This window comes from Papaver somniferum, chromosome 4 (assembly GCF_003573695.1).
Source record: "Papaver somniferum cultivar HN1 chromosome 4, ASM357369v1, whole genome shotgun sequence".
NCBI lineage: Eukaryota > Viridiplantae > Streptophyta > Magnoliopsida > Ranunculales > Papaveraceae > Papaver > Papaver somniferum.
In genome coordinates this window covers 151,812,127-151,827,665 of record NC_039361.1, presented here as the reverse complement: position 1 = coordinate 151,827,665, position 15,539 = coordinate 151,812,127, and the positions used below count along the sequence as shown (strand labels likewise).

The 15,539-nt window shown below is 35.7% G+C and overlaps 2 protein-coding genes across 2 annotated transcripts; both read left to right on the top strand.

Annotated features, from left to right (window-relative positions):
* Positions 1–161: 161 nt before the first annotated feature.
* On the top strand, positions 162–2,775 carry LOC113271593 (60S ribosomal protein L24). The gene is made up of 5 exons (XM_026521491.1): positions 162–313; positions 1,699–1,774; positions 1,876–1,977; positions 2,128–2,276; positions 2,390–2,775. Exons 1-5 carry the CDS (start codon positions 303–305, stop codon positions 2,538–2,540), a joined length of 489 nt encoding a protein of 162 aa, XP_026377276.1. The 5' UTR covers positions 162–302; the 3' UTR covers positions 2,541–2,775.
* An 8,387-nt stretch (positions 2,776–11,162) lies between these two features.
* LOC113271588 (transcription factor ICE1-like) lies at positions 11,163–15,202 on the top strand. The gene is made up of 4 exons (XM_026521488.1): positions 11,163–12,630; positions 13,204–13,431; positions 14,021–14,191; positions 14,845–15,202. Exons 1-4 carry the CDS (start codon positions 11,401–11,403, stop codon positions 14,926–14,928), a joined length of 1,713 nt encoding a protein of 570 aa, XP_026377273.1. The 5' UTR covers positions 11,163–11,400; the 3' UTR covers positions 14,929–15,202.
* The last annotated feature ends 337 nt before the right edge of the window (positions 15,203–15,539 follow it).

Genomic DNA, 15,539 nt, shown 5'->3' with positions numbered 1-15,539 from the left:
TCATTTTAGGGGGAAAGTTGCTAACATTACAACTTAGGGGGCAAAGCTAGATCACTAATTCATTTAGGGGGTAAACTCAAAAACCCTTATATCTAGAGATTTGGGCTAACCAAAATTGGCTTTCTCCAAAGAAACAAAACCGGTGCTAAGCAAAGAAACAAACCCGGTTCTTAGCAACTTAGGGTTGGAATTTGTAGTTTATAAGGAGGCTCTCCTTTCTCCAAATCTCATTTTAGCCCTTTTTGTTCGGAGAGAGAGACTTGTTTCCAGGGTTTTCGTGAAGAAGCGGAGCAACAGCCGCCATGGTTCTCAAGTAAGCTTCCTTCGTCTTCTGTATTTATTTCTTTTCTTCTCCATTAATATTACTGCTAGATCTCAGATTGTTACTTTTGTTTTTTCTCCATTTGAAATCAGATTTGTTTTCTTTTTTCTCTGAAATCAGATGTTTAGTTTTTAATCTTTGTTTTCTTTTGTTTTTTCTCTGAAATCAATCTAGGGTTTGTTGTTCTATTTTACCTTTTGTTGAAATCTGTAGTCTATGTTTAGATTGATAGCTGTAGATAGGCTTGATTTTTACTTTTTTGTCTGGAAATCTTTGATCTGTAGAAATTGTGATATATTCTTTTCCAAGGTTAGTCTATGATTGGGGTTTGAGTTGTTGAGTATGAATAGGCTTAGAATTTTGATGGTTAATCTATGATTAGGGTTAGGCTTATTGAGTAAATATTGATTGATTGATTGATTTGGTTAATACTATTTGAATCTGAGAAGAGCTGATGGTAAATTAATCTAAACTAGACCCTTCTCTGATTCTTTGATTTTATCACGTTTTTAATGTTTCTAGAGTTTGATTTCATGTTTTGGGGTTCTGGGGGTGTTTTTATTTGATCTTATGTTTTACATCTATTAGTCTTGTTGGGGTTTTGCTAGTTACTGTTTGTTTGATGTTGTTTTGGTTTGAGACTTGTTTTGTGTCTCCTCCCATTTGATAGAAACAACACTTCATAATAGTGGTGGTGGATTGTGGTGGTCACTGGTGGGTTATTGATCTAATGTGAATGTGACTAAGTTTTGGTTTGAGACTTGTTTTGTGTCTCCTCCCATTTGATAGAAACAACACTTCACAATAGTGGTGGTCAGTGGTGGGTTATTGATCTAATTTGAATGTGACTAAGTTTTGATGGGGTTTTGTAAGTTACTGTTTGTATGAAGTTTTGTTGTTGAGACCTATTTTGTGTCTCATAATATTGGTGGTGATGAGTGGTGGTGAAGCTGGTGGAGGATTTTGGTTGTCAGTGGTGGGTTATTGATTATATGTTTTTGATAAATCTACGAATGCATTAGTCTTGCATTCGTAGATTTATCAAAACATAGAATCAATACCCACCACTGCATTAGTCTTGTTGGGGTTTTACTAGTTACAGTATGTAAGATGCCTTTTAGGTTTGAGACTTGTCAGTGCCTCTCATTTGTAAGAAACTAACACTGTTGTGGTGGTGAGTGGTGGAATGTGGTGGTGAGTGGTAGAGGTGGGTTATTGATTATATGTCAATGCGTGAATGGATTTGTGTGAATGGGTTTTCGCTAGATATTGTATGCTTGCTATTGACAATGTTTCATGATGAGTACCACTTACAAAGATGACGTGTTTTTTGTTGGTAAAGTTGGTGTTGATGTTGGATTGTTGTTGGTTTACAGGACTGAACTTTGTCGATTCAGTGGTGCAAAGATTTACCCTGGCAGAGGTATTAGATTTATCAGGAGTGATTCTCAGGTAAAGTATTTGTGTATCATGTAGTTGTTATTTGTTGAAACTGGATTGTTGAGATTTTTCCTGTAATGGTCCATTTGAGTGATGAGTTTGTTGCTTGGTAGGTGTTCCTTTTCGTTAACTCAAAATGTAAGAGGTATTTCCACAACAAGTTGAAGCCCTCAAAGCTTACATGGACAGCCATGTACAGGAAGCAACACAAGAAGGTAATTGTAAATTTTTGTACCATGGATATGAATAATTGTGGAAGCTTATAGTAGGATCAAGTAAATTCCCAAGTTACTAATTTGTTTCATGTCAAGTATGGAGTGCTTTATTGTGACTGATATCCTTTTTTGTTTTTTTATTGTTTGCAGGACATTGCTGCAGAGGCAGTAAAGAAGAGGCGTCGTGTTACCAAGAAGCCCTACTCTAGGTCAATTGTTGGTGCTACTCTGGAGGTGATTCAAAAGAGAAGGGCCGAGAAACCTGAAGTCAGAGATGCAGCTCGTGAAGCTGCTCTTCGGTATGTTTTTGTTGCTTTCACTTTTTTTTTTTAATTAAACAGCTTAGTCTCTGACATTTAAACTTGATGTTTGTTGTCTGTTTTACTGATTTTGTATTGTGTGGTTTTCTCAGTGAAGTCAAGGAGAGAGTTAAGAAGTCCAAGGATGAGAAGAAAGCTAAAAAAGCAGAAGTAATGTCTAAGACACAGAAGACTCAGGGTAAGGTGGCCAAGGGTGCCCAACCAAAGGGAGCAAAGCTTGGTGGTGGTGGTGGCAAGCGTTAAGCAAGGTAGTTCTGCTTTAAGAGACGCTAGGAATTCTGTTATTACTACTTTAAGGACAAACCTTTATTTTGTTATCTAGCTTAATTTTGAATACAGAGGATCCAATTAGGCTACATTTTGATATCTATCCTGGTTGTTTCTCGTTTTTGCATGGAAATGCTTTATCAGACTGATAAACCAAGTGTATCGACATTGTTGGGTTTAGATAAGTTTCTCTATTTTGTAGTTTTTTTCATGCTGATTTATGGTTAGTGGGGATGTATTATGTTGTACTTAGAGATTTTTTTTTTTTGTAAGTTCCAACTTTATGCCTGGAGGGCTTGCTAGAATCCTGTTAACACATTTCGAGGGGAAAAGGTTGGAAGCTTTGGTTATACATTATGTAGGATTATCACCTCACTCTGCTTAGTAACATGGAATGACTTGTATGACCATCACTTTTTAGTTCAAAGGCAAGGCAGCTGAGAACAAGAGGTGCTTGCCTAATTTAGCTTACAGGATCTTGGGTATATACTTTGTTCCTGGGAGGTGGTGGAAAACGTTGTACCTTGGATATATACTGTTATTGGTTTTCATCCAAGTGAAAGAAATGAAGAATGAAAATCAATAACAGTATCCAAGTTGGCTTTCTATTTCATCCTGGTTAATTGGTTTCGAGGTTTTATGTGGGAATGCTAGATCAAACTGAGTTTTCTTTTCATAGTTTTAAGGTCTAGTTCTTAGATTTTGGATTCTCTTATGCAAGTTCAACTTAGTGCCCCGATGGAATAACTTGCGAAGTGAGTTTTATCATAGTAATGCGGTAGGGAAAAAGTTGGAGGATGTTTTGCTTGGATGGTCATGGAACGAGTATGGTGGTGCTGGCCGTGCTCATTAGCTCTTGAATCTTTTTGGAGGAGAAGAAATACTGAGATTGTTTTTCCGCAGGGTGTTGAACAGCGATTGTTTTGTTTCTTAATCCATTTCTCCTCTGTCTGGCACATGAAAATCTGCAGCAGTTGATAAAGACCTTAGATGATACTTGAAGTAGGGTCATGTATTTTGGTCCCATTAAGCAACAGCACCACCTAACATGTAACCACAAACAAAACAAGAGTCCGGCTTTGGAGCCTGCCTTCCCTGCTGCTGTGCTGCATGTTCCGCAAAACCTACATTGTTCATTTTATCGTATTTATTGCTCGACAAAATCCCGACTTCCCTGGATCATTTTCTTTTGAATAAATTTCATTTTTTTTGGTCACTCTTGAATGATCCTCTCCAATTATTATAGCTTTTTATGTAGAGCATCATCCTCATTTACTCAGAAATGCTTGTTAAAACGCGTGACTCGGACATAGATACTGTTGCATCATCATAATAGAATTATACTGCTATAACGCTCTTGTAAAAGTTTTCACGAGAACCACCTTCCATCTGTGGACTGCATATATCCATCTGTGTGTAAAAATCGGTATATTTTGAAAGGGTTGCCAAAAAATGAACTGAAAAATTATTCAGAATCAGTACATTATTGGTTTTTCGTCTGTGTGGTAATAAATAAGAGATAAGAAATGCAACCAAGACCAAGATTTGTAGATAGCCTCTGGATTCTTGTACTCAAAAAACAAAATAATAATCCCGAGGGGGGTAACAAATGGGGGGTTGGGGGTGGGGACGAAATTAATACACAAATTTTGTCATATCTGAAAAATGTTAATGATTTTCATCTTTCACTACCACTACTACTAGATTTATAATGACTGCACTGTACTTCTAGTTGTAGCAGTAATTAAGCCAGTTTCAATAAAAGTTAGTGTCAGTCAGCCTCTAACAATCACGAGGTACATGAGAAATATTTAAGACACTTTTTTTTTTTTTTTTCTTCTTTACTCTCCAGAGAATGTAGCAATCAAACTTTAAGTTAACAAGTTGCCCTTTTGCTTGTTGTTGCTGTTGAGGACTTGGAGTTGTAGGCAGTAAAATTACGGAATGAATGATGTTCTTTTTTTATGTCTTAGGTTTTATGCAGACTGTTCCTTTTGACCGCCTTGAACTTTTAGTTCCCGCAAATAAAAAAAAAATATAAAGTGAATTTCATCCGGTTGATATAATTAATATCTATAATTTGAATTCAAAAAGAACCGGCGGCTAGATTCCAACAAATTCACGGTAAAATAATAATGTGCAAACCTAATATGTAGAGGTTTTTAGTGACTAGTGCTTGACACTTAAATTTCGTAATGTATCCCTTCGTAATAAATTTTTCTATTTCCAAGAGTAAAAAAACCCGGAATATAATTAGACCGGAAACGAAGTTTGAAAATGAATTCTACAACCAAAAAACGTAAACACTTTTTCATAACTATTTATGATATTCAAATACTTTCAAAAAACGTGTTTGGATATCAAAAGCAAAAACCAGTTCGAGAAATTAGTAATAAAATTATTGCTTCACAAAAAGCTAGTTTTTCTTATATTTTGAAATCATATCGCTCAACTAACTTCTGATTTATGGATTTTTGTTGATGATGGACAAAACTTGTGAATGAACGTCCATCCAAGCTACAAGTCTTCATCACACATGGACCCAGTGTGCACCAACCACCGTTTGCAATGAGTCCGTCCCACTCCCCTTTCCACCATCATCCATAAATCAAGATAATCACAACCATTCATCCAGCATACGTGGTCCCCTTCCTAGAAGAAGAAATTCCAAACACTTGGAACCAAAAAAAAAATACATTGAATGCCGAGTTTCCAAATGTCAAAAAGCCCAATTCATGCATGCATGGTCATCATTAGGGAAGTCGAGAAACTGGAAACAAATTAAGTTTTGGTTTGGCACGTAACACTAAATGTAAGTTGCAGAAACCATACAAATGCTCCCTCCGTCCCGTGAGGGAAAGGTTTTTTTTCAAGTCACAAATTACATGAAGGTATTCGTATTTTCATCCTAAATTTTTCTGATTTATCACTATGTTGGAATCATATACAAATATAAAATATTGTGTAATTCAATTTTCCAAAGTAAAATTCTTAAACAATTCACTGGATTCCAAATTTACTTTAGAATCTAGGAATTAAAAATTAAAGACTTTAATATTTTTGGAATTATTATTAACGAGAATGGATTTGAAAAAAATTCAATCTCTTTCTTTTTTCTTAATCTGTGTGAAAACACTTATCCTTTCATCTAAACAGGGACGAAGTGAGTATATGAATAGTCCACGTCTAATAGTAAGATTTTGATATCGGTCTCGAAAACGAGACAAGTGTTAAAGGAGAAAAAGCAGCCTTTGAACAACACTGAAAGACCAAACAAACCTGATTGGAAGAGGAAGAAGGAGAAGCTATTAGATGTGAAAGTTAGAGGGATAATGGTTTAGGTGCGGTGAATTGTCACGAGAAACTTGGATTTGGTTTTACTTTTAATTAAGTTGGGAAAGATGGTATTACTACTACCCTTTTGTTAAGGTCAAATTTATTCCCCTCTTCTGCGTACGGGTGCGCGACTCTTGCTACCAAATTGTCGACATTGACACACACAAAAAAGAAGAGTTGGGTCCATCAAGCTGTTGTGTTGTGTCAGTCGATACCGATCCGATATATGCATTTTTATTAGAAGGAAAGCCGATTTTGGTCTAGTTTATATATCACTTTGACTATATTAATCAGTTGCGCGTTTGGATACAAATCTACCTTACGAAAAACAGAAATTCCGAGTAAAATTATTTTGTTTCACGAAAAAACTTATTTTTCTGCTTTTAGAATTGTTTTCAGGATTTCCTGATTTTTTCGACGTTCAGAAGTCAAAAAAAAAATATTATATTTTTTAAGTGTAAATACAGGCTATTAATTTATTTATTATAATATATAAGTCGATATGTGCTGGGGGAGAGACAAGTACCAAGATGATGATCAGAAAAACGCAGTGAAATTATTGGAGGAAGGGAAGTACTCAGTGACAAGAGAGTAGTAGACCACCGATACACTACATTGTTATTTCGGATTTGATTGATTGAATGACTGCTGATTTAATCTCATACCTTGGAGACCCAAAAATACAAGTGTCCATTTGCTATTGGCTTCTTTAAGCTCATCATCTAGAAAGCAACTATTTGAATTCTCCCCCCTTCTTACACCTATTTCGTCCTGGTGATGTAACATTATCTGTATCTGTATAGTGAATACCCCCTCCAGACACTGTTTTTCTTCCCAGAAAGAATTTTGCATCAATTTATACGTTGAAACTCACATTTCTGCATTAAAAAGAGTCGTTCACGGAGAGCCTAATGAGTGTACTGTTAGACTTGGTTCTTTGCCGGAAGCGACAAGTCTCTTTGTCTAGAGACGTCTACCAAGTTGCAAGTTCAAATATATGTGGTTCATGAATTTTGGATGGACCAGTACCAAAGCTCGTACCAAGTTCCGTTGTAGTACAATAACAAAGTTACTGGGTAATCCATGTCACTGTAGTACAATCATAAAATCATTGGATGATAAGATTATTGGTCCGAATTTGAAACTCGTCAGCACCAAATTCTGTATGGTTAAAAAAAAGTCTCTAAGTAACGATAGTGTAAATGGTCTGAGTTTGTAAATTGTCAGTATCAAAATCTTTATGGATGATTTCTTTTCTAAACACATAGCAATCTCATGCGAAAATCCAAATTTTTGAGCTTTTATGTGTTTATATCCCTTATGAAAACCTATTAGAAGACATGTATTTGACCAAATAAAACAAGCAAGTAATACAAGCCAAAACAACACTTATAGCTACCTTCACCTTATGAAATGAAAGGACATAATCCTCCACCCACCTACATAGCCTTATGAAACCCTAGTTAGCAACACATATATTCTCTCCGTTACTTTTTAATAGGTTGGTTTTGTTTTTAAACAAATTTAAGGAGATTAAGAGAACTAATCACTGAAAGTGGTCTTCATGACACCTATCAATAAAAGAAGTGAAGTGAAATGGTCCCTTGACACTTGTCAGCAAAAGAAGTAAAATGAAATGGTTCACATGACACTTATCATCAGAAGAAGTTAAGAAAAAAATGATTCCAATTAAGAAAACAACATATTTTTTCTAAACATTTAATTATAGAAACCAGCATATTGAAAAGGTACCGAGGGAATATATTTTTCTCTAATTAGTAATAACCGTCAAAACCCATCAAACCAAGTTGTATCCATTATTTGTTTGTTTATGATAACCAGTTATTCACAGTTTGTTGTTTAGCTGAAATCCTTAATTGAAACAGCATGACTAGTCCACCTCATTAACATAAACATACTTTTCATTTTATTTTTTTTTGATCGGTAAACATACTTTTCATTTTCATTTTTAAACAAACTTCCAAAACTTGTAATCATCATACAAACGACAAAAACAACTTAAGTTGTTATTTATGTTATCATCACTGCCCACAAAAATCCAAAACTCCAAGCTAAACTTTGTAATTATGGTAATCATGAGTCCACAAGATTGTTTTTGCTTTTTATGTTTTCAGTTACAGATTGGTTTCCAATCTGGATAGACCCACAGAAATGATGGGGGCAAATGCCCCATACCATCGAATCATGTCATGTACCAACACAATTATCAAGATCTTAGATTTGGATGTTTGTATCGTGTCGGTTTTTGCTAATACAAATATGATACGGTAATATCGTTGATAAAGATCGAAGCTAAGCAAAAGGTTTTGAGGGAGGATACCGGACATTCTTATATGCATATTATCATATATGATTTATGTCATTTTCCCATAAAATTCAAGCGACAATTAAAATTAATATTTTGATGATGTGTTCATCCTACACAACCCATGTTCCTAGCCAAAATGATTGCAATACAAGACGTAAAACATAAAGTCGGTAGATGGTAAGATTTATCATATAGGATTATGCTTATTTTTGGTAAGAATACAGAATCATATAAAATGAACGTATCGTCAAAATATTAACTTTGAAAGGGCTCAAAACATACGAGATAGCGTATATATAAGAGCGTGAACGGATCCTCCCATAAAGATATTACAGTTAGATGATTTATTGCATTGATATAAAGTAGGGTATATTAATTATATGTCCATACTTTTAACACCCTACAAATATATCCATATACAACAATAAATATGTCCCTCCTTTTTAATAAACTTATCTATTTAAAATTAGATTACCTTAATACCCTCACCCATATAATATTTTTTTTTATTTCAAAATGGAACAAATTTCTTCCTCTCCCACTTCACCACCACCACTAGCACCACCACCACCAACATTCAACTACCATTCCACCACCACCGTTCAACGACCACCACCTACCAACCGCCACCACCACTAGTCCGCCACCACCACTAGTTTGCCGCTGCCACCACCACCACCACTGTCCGCCGCCACCGCTGCCGTCGCCGCCACCGCCACCTACCAACAGTAGAAGTTGATCCATTTAGGGGATCAACAACAGTAGTTGATCAAAAAAAAAAGGGATCAACAGTAGAAGTTGATCCATTTAGGGGATCAACAACAGTAGTTGATCAAAAAAAAAGATCAACAGTAGAAGTTGATCCATTTAGGGGATCAACAACAGTAGTTGATCCAAAAAAAAAGGATCAGCAGTAGAAGTTGATCCATGTAAATAAAGTGAACTTGGCGTGAGTCGAACACGCATCATCTAACATGGAGTCAGTCATGCTACCATTGCACCACAAGTTCAACATTGGAAGAAAATTACACGATTTCAACTATAAGCATGATTATACTTATCAAAGGAAATATGTTCAATAATATTTAAACTACAAGCATGATTATACTTATCCAAGGAAATATTGTCAACAGTATGAGTTGAAAGGATCAACGACAGTAGTTGATCCCATAAAAAATTGGGTCAACAACAAGAGTTGATCCCATAAATGGATCAACAACGTAGTTGATCCCACAAAAAATTGGGCAACAATTGATCCCACAAAAAATTAGGCAACAATTGATCCCATAAAAACATATAAACAATACCAATTGATCATCACCTGTAGCTTCATAAACCATCAACCATGAGAGAATGCATGGCATCTGCAGAATCAGGAAAAATAGAGTCATTAAAACGTAAAATTATATGTTTTGCGCTCAAACTTGAATACAAAATGCACAGTACAATCATGTTGTGAGCATATCTCCTGACAAATTTGTATAAAATGGCCTAACCAATAACTTAAAAGGGCATACCTCAACACCCATAACATTTGCAGTCGCAACAAGGTATCCAAACCATTATGTTCCTCAAACAAATCCAAGAGTAAAGAGTTTTAATAATCCAAACACACTTGTTCAGTTGCAGCTAATTAGTACAGAACAAAGAAAACTTAATTCCAGCAAGACTTAGTATTAAAATTTTTCTTAGACAACCTAAAAAACTATGAATTATCCAGAATTATTGTCCAATTTTGGGTTATCAATGGAATAATTTACTCGGAAAAAAGAACTAGTTAAATAATCTGAATTAGCATATGCAAATGTTAAAAAATCAATCACACCAAAACTTAAAACTAAAAGGAGTCGTATTATCTAATCTAATTGCAGAGATAATAAAAGAAAATGAATTGATGTTCAGAGTTCACCTTCTTTACAAAACTTTTTATGGTTTGACTAACATAAACTAGACAACTCCGAAGGTCCACAACTCTTTAAAATTCAACAGGATTCAAAGCTCCATGTTCAACACCTAAACCAGAAGCACCAATTTCATCTTCCGGCAAGTAGATTACAAAATAAACACCAACACCACTTTTTCTATAAAGCACCTTTTTTATTTCAATCCAATTTAGAACTTGAATTTCGAAAGAACAAACCACTGCCGCCGCCGCCACCATCATCATCTTGAGCTTCAATAATTCGAACAAGTTCAACTTTAAAATTACTAGAAAACAAAACCTAAAATAAGATCCCAATCTCGTTGAATATGGTTTTAAAAATTAATCTTTCGAAAATGAAAAAGAAGGCCTTTCCGAACATGAATAAATCTATTACTGATAATAACTTTCGATTGAATTCTGAATCTGCTAGCAGCGGCGAAGGTGGTGGAGTGGTAGTGGAAGAGGTGGTGGTGATAGCCGAAGAGATAAAGAAGAGATTGATGTTTTTTTTAGATCTGAAATCGGAATGAAAGAGGAAATAAGTGATACCTCAACCGACACATGGGTATTTGTGGAATTACATTTAATATCATTTTCTTATAAAAATATAATTGTTGATGAATAAGGATATTTGTGAAGTCTATGAGAATGAGGGACATTTATTCAATTACCACTATAAAGTATTAACTGAGTGTAACAAAACTACGATAAAAACCACAAACAAACCGGGGAAAAACTGTTCTGGTCCTAATAATTACATATACTTATTGCGTTTTAACCAAAATGAAAAAAATCATAGTAAGACGTTTACCAGAGGTAAAGCATATAATCTGTATCGCTCAAGATGAATCTCATATCGGTGTCAACCGGTACAAGGCGCTGAGCATGGTTAAAAGAACTAATGGTTCAAAGTAGTTGTCATCGCTAGCGGTAACAAACAGTGAAAGATTATTTAAAGTTGAATTGACAAAAATGGAAGAGGAAAATGACACGAGTAATAAACAAATACTCGCAAGGGTTGTTATGTAATTTAAGGTTTTACTCTGTTTCTTACGTTAAGGTTAAAAGAAGATTGGTTGTTTGCAGAAATTCCTCAGAGAAAACAGAAAGAAGAAGAAGAAGATAGAAATACACCACAACACAACTAACTCGCACTGTAACGTTCATCTCTGCAACACTTGTTCTTCCCCTCTCTCTCTCTGGCTTTCCATTTTTGCTCTGTTTTGAGTAAAGGGGGGAGAGTAGAAATGTTATCAAGGATAAATGGAGCTGCTGCTTCTGTATGGATGGAAGATGAAGGAGGAGATGGAGAAGAAGACTCAATTTCATGGACAAGAAATGTTAACAACAACAACAACAACAACAACAACAACAACTTAGTAGTACTAGGAGGAGGAGGAAATGGTAATGGAATAGTAGAGAATTGTAACAAAGAGGATGAAATGGGTTCATTATCAACATTCAAATCAATGTTAGAAGATGATGATACTTGGTATATCAACACTGCTAATCAAAACCCAAACCACCATCACCATGATTTTCAAACTCATCATCAAGAAATGGGGGGTAATTTCTCTACTTCTTCTCATCATCATTCTCATAATCCAATTGCTTCAGATAATCTGTTAATACACTCAGTTGATTCATCTTCATCATGTTCACCATCCTCAGTTTTCAATATCGACCCATCATCATTCTTACCACCACAACAACAAAAATCAAGTTTATCTTCATTACTCAACGTTGTTTGCAACAACAACAACAACAACTCATTTGATGCTACCACTTTTGATTTAAGTAGTTGTGAACCATCTTTTCTGAATCATCATCAGACCACCACAAATATAACTAGTTTCAATAACTTAATCACCCAGAACACTTCTTCAATGGTTGATACTCAATTTGGTCTTGGTGGTGGTGGGACTAGTTTTGGTTTCAACTCAATGAGTAGTTTTAATGGGGGTTTTGATCAAACTCCTAATGCGTTGTTTCTGAATAGTAGTAGGTCCAAGACTTTGAGACCACTTGAGATATTTCCTCCAGTTGGTGCACAACCAACATTGTTTCAAAAGAGAGCTGCCCTTAGACAGAATTCAGATAAGGGAGGAGGAGGAGGATTAATGAATCTAGAGATGTTAAGTTCAGTTGATAATAACAAGGGAAAGATGAGCCAGGACAATTGGAGGAAGTTTAGTAACGAAGAGGAGGATTTTGATGAAGCTAGTATTGATGGGTCTGGTTTGAATTATGACACTGATGAAGCTATGGAAGGTAATAATAATAAGATTGGTGAGAGTGTGAAGAATAGTGGGGGGAATAACTCTAATGCAAATAGTACTGTTACCGGTGGTGGTGGTGATCAGAAAGGCAAGAAAAAGGGACTTCCGGCTAAGAATTTGATGGCTGAAAGACGGCGGAGGAAGAAGCTTAATGATAGGCTTTACATGCTAAGGTCTGTTGTTCCTAAGATTAGCAAGGTAATTTTCTTCCTACCATGTTTGTGCTGTTTTTTGTTGATTTCATACATGCATGACTAATTGTCGTTTGTGGAATGCGATTTTTTACTGTGAATTAAGAAGAATATTGCGAGACTTATCTATGATAATTGTCGCGTAACCAATTTTCTCTTAAAGCCTAACTCGAACGGAATGTGCAAGTGTAATCTAAAGCTGTATATGGATCTAATGAGGCGGGGAAACATAATTGTCAATGATAATGGTTTTAAAGTTTTTACCAACTGTAATTGAGCTCATTCACTATGACTTCCCCTATAAAGGATAACATAATTTTTAGTGGTCTTAGTAAAATTCAGTAATTCACAAACTAGATTCATGATGCAATGGACCTACCATAATTCAGATTTTGTCCAGTGTAAACAACTCTTTTTGTTTTAAAGTCTTCTCAGTGAAATGAGCTTTCTTACTTTCTTTTACTAGAGGTTTTTTTGGCTTCATGCTTTTATTATTAGTTGGTTGTGTTGTGTTGTGTTGTGTTGTGTTGTGTTGTGCTGTGATGTTTGTTTGTTTGTCTAATGAACCTTGTTTGCACAGATGGATAGGGCTTCAATTTTGGGGGATGCAATTGAATACTTGAAGGAGCTTCTCCAAAGGATTAATGACCTTCATAATGAACTAGAGTCGACTCCTCCTGGTACTTCGTTACCACCTTCATCGAGCTTTCACCCTTTGACGCCTACCCCACCTACTCTGCCATGTCGCGTCAAGGAAGAACTCTGCCCGAGCTCATTGCCAAGCCCAAATAGCCAACAACCTGCCAGGGTAAAAGTTTATTTTTCCATCAATTTTCTGCAAAAGTTCTCTTTGACTTTACAGATTAATAGCTGTGATTGTTTACTCAAAAATGGCTTCAGACAAAAAGAAACTCCCAAGATTTCTATATCGCTTAAACCATCTATATTATTGAAGTGGTCTAGAATTATTAGCTACTTTAGTGTACCCAAGGGAATTTTTGAACATACCATTTTGTCTCTCTTTTGCACATATTGTTCATGGTCGTCAACTTCCAATGTACCATATGATGGCCCCCTCTATTCTAAAGTTTGTTTACCCCGCAAAGTAGCTAGATCCAGATCATTCAGTTTAAAAATCTATCTTTTGGGATTAAAGAGTCGTGGGGCTTTCATTTGCCAACAAACCGGGTACGTGCAACCATGCAAGTTATTTATAGTACTACCAGACCATGTCTGCCTGTGTGGTCATCATCTCGCAAGCCTTTCCGTTTATTGACATTTTATATTTACTACCAAGTGACTTGAGGTTTTGTTGTATTTTGGTCAGTAACTTCCACTGCGGCGAACTAGTCCAATGTCACTATTTATTCATTATATTTCTGGTTACCTGTTTGTAGGTCGACGTAAGAGTAAGAGAAGGAAGAGCTGTCAACATACATATGTTTTGCTCTCGGCGACCTGGTCTTTTGCTCTCGACGATGAGGGCTCTAGATGGCCTTGGGATAGACATCCAGCAGGCTGTCATCAGCTGTTTTAATGGGTTTGCACTGGACGTTTTTCGAGCTGAGGTAATATCTGATTCCAATCTATTTTGTTGAACAAACCGAGGTCCACACTGTTGTTCTCTACTAGAGATTAGAATGGAAAACTCAATGTATAGATAAAGGAACAAAACGAAAGGGAGAAAACTTCCCAACTCTGGTAGAAGCCAGGACCCGATGGTGAACCAAAGAGAAAAAACATACAAAATAAAAGGTGATTGGGATATTGACATTACCTTATGTCAAAGTGAACTTGGTAAGCGAGTCGAAAGGGAAAAAGGGGTGGATCTGTCTCCTCACTCCATTACTGTGGCATGGATCACTTTCAAGTTCCATTTTAACCGTGGACGGTGGACCCTACCTAGTACAGAAAAACATTGCTGCATCCATTACACCGTTTCTTCAATTTCATCTAAAAGGGTTATTCAATCCAATAATTCTACCCATTTTTTCTCTAGGCAGAAGAATAGATGTTTGTTAACTGCCAATGTTCCAATTCAGTTGAACTTAATTTAGTGAATGAAGATCTTCCGTGGGGTGGTTCTCCATCTTTGACACAGACATGTACCAACGTCTAGTATCCTTAAAGTTTATTTCATTGTACATGAGATATTTTCTTTGTTTTTCTCATAACTGTGCATTCTTGATTTCTGAAATATATCTTCTTTTCCATTTATCAGCAATGCAAGGAAGGGTTGGATGTTCCCCCTGAAGAAATCAAAGCAGTACTCTTAAATTCAGCAGGCTTCCATGGTATGATATAGAGCATTCACATAACAGTACAAGGAGGAAATTTGCGCTATAAAAGAAAAAAATTTAACTGCAGAAGACGATTGCAATGTGTAAAATGTATAACCTTCCTCAAGAAAGTTTGCTAATTAGGTTTAAATCATGTTTAATAACAAAGTACTTGTGTGTTAATTAGGTTGAATTCATGTTTGGTAGTGTTTGTTTTGTAGGGGGGCCATTCCCATTTGTAAGTTAAAGAGAGGCATGATAACAAATGTAGCCAAAAACACATTCTATCCTTTTCAGCAATTTTAACCATTGACGCTAATAATGTTTTTCATTTTCTTTTTGGGAAGAGAGTTGGGGTCGTTAAACCTTTCTCTCATATTTGTTTTTCATTTCATTTCCACTTGACCATTACAAATAACGACAGACAAATATTTATGCTTTTACAGATGATTACCGCGGTTACAGTATTGGCCGTTTGTTTCACTAATAAAAAACTAACACAAACCGGTTACATGTAGGTATAAATAATATCTTCACAAACAAATTGTACTTCAGAAGCATAGACCTTAGGTTTGAAAATTCATCTTTTACCCATTGCGAGCATTGAGTGACCATTAATAATAGGGACATAAGGAGA

Excerpts from the sequence above, each read along its gene's own strand:
- LOC113271593 (XM_026521491.1), top strand. Across the intron at positions 1,978-2,127 it reads ACAGGAAGCAACACAAGAAG|GACATTGCTGCAGAGGCAGT; the intron begins GTAATTGTAAAT and ends TATTGTTTGCAG. Across the intron at positions 2,277-2,389 it reads GCTCGTGAAGCTGCTCTTCG|TGAAGTCAAGGAGAGAGTTA; the intron begins GTATGTTTTTGT and ends TGGTTTTCTCAG.
- LOC113271588 (XM_026521488.1), top strand. The coding sequence starts at position 11,401 with ATGTTATCAAGGATAAATGGAGCTGCTGCTTCTGTATGGATGGAAGAT. Across the intron at positions 12,631-13,203 it reads TTGTTCCTAAGATTAGCAAG|ATGGATAGGGCTTCAATTTT; the intron begins GTAATTTTCTTC and ends TTGTTTGCACAG. Across the intron at positions 14,192-14,844 it reads TGGACGTTTTTCGAGCTGAG|CAATGCAAGGAAGGGTTGGA; the intron begins GTAATATCTGAT and ends TCCATTTATCAG.